This window comes from Carassius gibelio, chromosome A5 (genome assembly GCF_023724105.1).
Source record: "Carassius gibelio isolate Cgi1373 ecotype wild population from Czech Republic chromosome A5, carGib1.2-hapl.c, whole genome shotgun sequence".
NCBI classification, from domain to species: Eukaryota; Metazoa; Chordata; class Actinopteri; order Cypriniformes; family Cyprinidae; genus Carassius; species Carassius gibelio.
The window spans coordinates 5,290,720-5,294,096 of NC_068375.1; the positions used below are offsets into that span (position 1 = coordinate 5,290,720).

At 37.3% G+C, this 3,377-nt stretch overlaps 1 protein-coding gene across 1 annotated transcript; it reads left to right on the forward strand.

The window, feature by feature from the left end:
• The first annotated feature begins 1,979 nt into the window (after positions 1 to 1,979).
• LOC127989724 (myosin light chain 4-like) lies at positions 1,980 to 2,903 on the forward strand. Its single transcript, XM_052591446.1, has one exon. The coding sequence runs from the start codon at positions 2,064 to 2,066 to the stop codon at positions 2,673 to 2,675; it is 612 nt and encodes a 203-aa protein (XP_052447406.1). The 5' UTR covers positions 1,980 to 2,063; the 3' UTR covers positions 2,676 to 2,903.
• Positions 2,904 to 3,377: the final 474 nt, after the last annotated feature.

The following is a 3,377-nucleotide window of genomic DNA, read 5'->3' on the forward strand; positions in this document are numbered from 1 at the left end:
ATCTTTAAAGAAAATGGGGAAACAGACTTGCTAGATGCGTTAAAAAAACATTCTACATCCATGAAATAAACACACACACACTACAAAAAAACACCAGATTCAAAACAGAGATATTGTATTGCAAATGTAATATGGTTTGCTCAAAGGTTTCTCTCATTCTCTGTCATTGCCCAGGAATAGTGAAGTATTAACTTTGCACGAGATACTTCTGAAAGAAAGACATACAAATGGTTGTCCTACAGAGATATGAATTTTGTTCTTCAGTTCAGATCATTTGATTTTAGAATAAGTTGATGAAATACTGTGGTTTCTGTGTCTTTTTCTGTTAAGTTAATTTCTGTCTAGAATCAACTGAGATGATATCTGTAAAATCTCAGTGTGTTTCCTGTCCAAATGTATGTTCAGGTCATTTGCTTTTTAATTTAATGTTAAATGTTCATATTAAAGTGACTTAATTCTGAATTTGGTCTCTAGGCAGACTAGTTTACAGTATTAAATGTCTTCTGAAAACTTTTAAAATTCAATTGAGATTGAAACTGTTCTGGTATAGTTCTCTTTGCTGGATATGGCAATTTTGTGAAATGACAAAAATAAACACGTTGTATGCCTTAGCAGTTGATTAAATGCAAATTAGAAAAATAAGCTGTTCTGTTTTAGTTTGGCAAGCAGGTAATTGAATTGAGATTGAAACTGTTCTGATGGTTCTCTTTGCTAGATATAGCAATTTTGTGAAATGACAAAAATAAACATGTTTTAAACAGTGATAAATAGTGTATGTTTAATTTCACAATAAGAGTGTGATTAATCGCAGTTAATCCCACAAAAAGGGTGCGATTAATCGCGATTAAAAAATTTAATCTATTGACAGCGCTAATATATATATATATATATATATATATATATATATATATATATATATATATATATAAGAAAAGGTAACGACATCGATCATAATTTGCATACCCATTTATATATATATATATATATATATATATATATATATATATATTTGATGTTATTACCTTTTCTTATCAGTTTTGTCATCCCACAATCAACAAAGGGGTGGAGGCAGTGATGTGTGACAGCCGATAAGGATGGATAGTGATTCAGTGACATTTTGTAATTGGTGTGCAATACCAAAGGGCATGAAAATATGTGTCTGGGTTATTTTGGGTGCAGTGTAAACACGTTTAGGAAGTTAATCCCATTTTAAACAATTTCTATCGAGTTTGAATTGAAGAACAATACATTAAGTTAAAATATCTGTGTATTGGTGTATGCTAGTCTAAAGCTAGTCTAAAGTGCTATGTGACTTCTTACATTTGTCTGCTGTAGGTGAAATGAGAACTGAGGAACACCTGTCAAAATTCACAGTTACATTCCGTGTTAGCTCCAACTCCGTGTTACATTCCGTGTTAGCATTTTCTGTTTGTATAAACTCAAGATAGCCAAAACTAACACATTGTTGGGTGCCTCCTCACGCCTCAGGTCTGAAATAGCTTTGTTGTAAAAGTCCAGCTGTCACACACTCCCAAAAAGTACAACATTAACTGTGGTTATATTTAGCCTTAGAATTGATCCTCAGATTAAACAAGACGCAGGTAACCAGATAGTTACAAATATTAAGTAAAGTTTACATTTAAAGTGAAGAATGACTTGTTTGGTGAGTGAAAATATGCTGACATGTATTCCATGTTTCAGAAATACAGGATTATTATTGAAAGCAATTAAGATGTTTTTTTTTTTTTTTCCATACAGGCATTGCTCATGAATCAGTTGTTCATTCTGTGTAAACCCAGAACACCAGCCAGGGCTTTGAGAGGAGTCTCTCTGTCACCATCAGTGGCAGCTGGGAACAATAGCTCATTGTTGACGCCCAGGTCTATTTTGGATTTCTTCCTTTTATAGTGTGTTACAGGACCTGCTTGTCGGCCCGATCTCTCCTCCCTGGGGTCAAATGATATAAAAGCTTTAACAGACAATCTGCCCTGAGTAGCTCCCTCCCATCCTATCTGAAGCTTCTGACTTCCCTGCTCATCCAGGAGGCTCTTCACATCATCACCATGGCTCCCAAGAAAGTTGAGTGCAAGAAGCCTGAACCCAAGAAGCCAGAACCCAAGAAGGAGGCTGCACCGGCCCCGACTGTCACCAAACCAGCTCCGCTGCCTGAACCTGAAGCCCCCAAAGAACCCCCATTTGATCCCAAGGCCGTCACGCTGGAGTACACCGCCGACCAGATTGAAGAGTTCAAAGAGGCATTTCAACTGTTCGACCGCACACCGAAAGGAGAAATGAAGATTACTTATGCCCAGTGCGGGGACGTGATGCGAGCTTTAGGCCAAAACCCAACCAACGCCGATGTGCTGAAAGTCCTGGGAAAACCTAGACCGGAGGAAATGAACTCCAAGTTGGTGGATTTTGAGACCTTCCTGCCAATGCTGCAGCATATCTCCCGCTCGAAGGATAAGGGCAACTTTGAGGATTTTGTGGAAGGACTGAGAGTTTTTGACAAGGAGGGCAATGGCACCATCATGGGGGCCGAGCTACGTCACGTTCTGGCCACGCTGGGTGAGCGGATGACAGAGGATGAGGTGGATCGACTGATGGCTGGACAAGAGGACACCAACGGTTGCATCAATTACTCTTCATTTGTCAAACATATTCTTTCGGGTTGAACTGGATTGTTAGGAGCTAACTGAATGGATGGTGTGGATTTTTATTCCTTGAAATATGTTGTTTTACAGTAATGTTTCATTTTAAATTTGAATGGTGTTAAACCTCAAATTGACATTTTAACATCCTCTTCAAAACTCTTTTCTATACATTATGACTACTGTGCACGCCTGTGTTTTGTAGATTTCGTCCAATGGCATATTTGTTCAATAAAATCAGATTAGCATGGCTTTTTTTCTCTTTCTCTCTTTTTTATGAGGGAGGTGTAGTATTGCCTTACATTGTACTCGTCACTCTTCACTAATGGGTTAATATTCATCCAAAAAGAAAAAGAAGGGGTCGGATGCTGTCAAGCTCAAAACAAACAAACAAACAACAAAAGAAAATCTAACTTTTGTTATATGGCAAACCTTCTGAAGCCATACAATATCTTTGTGTAAGGAACAGATGGAAATTTAATTTGTTGCTGGAAGTAAATTAGCCCTTCTGCTGCAATTCTCATTCATGTTCACATAAATGCTCATGTGGCATATCAAGCCATGCCACACTAGGTTTAATATAAATGGCATTTGGTTACGAGACACACAAACACCAACAGTATTCATTGTAATTGTAATGGCACAATATTGTATTTGAAAGTAGTTGATAGTGACTTTATTATGAGCGAACTATTGCTTAAAGCTAAATTTTTAATGCAATCCATC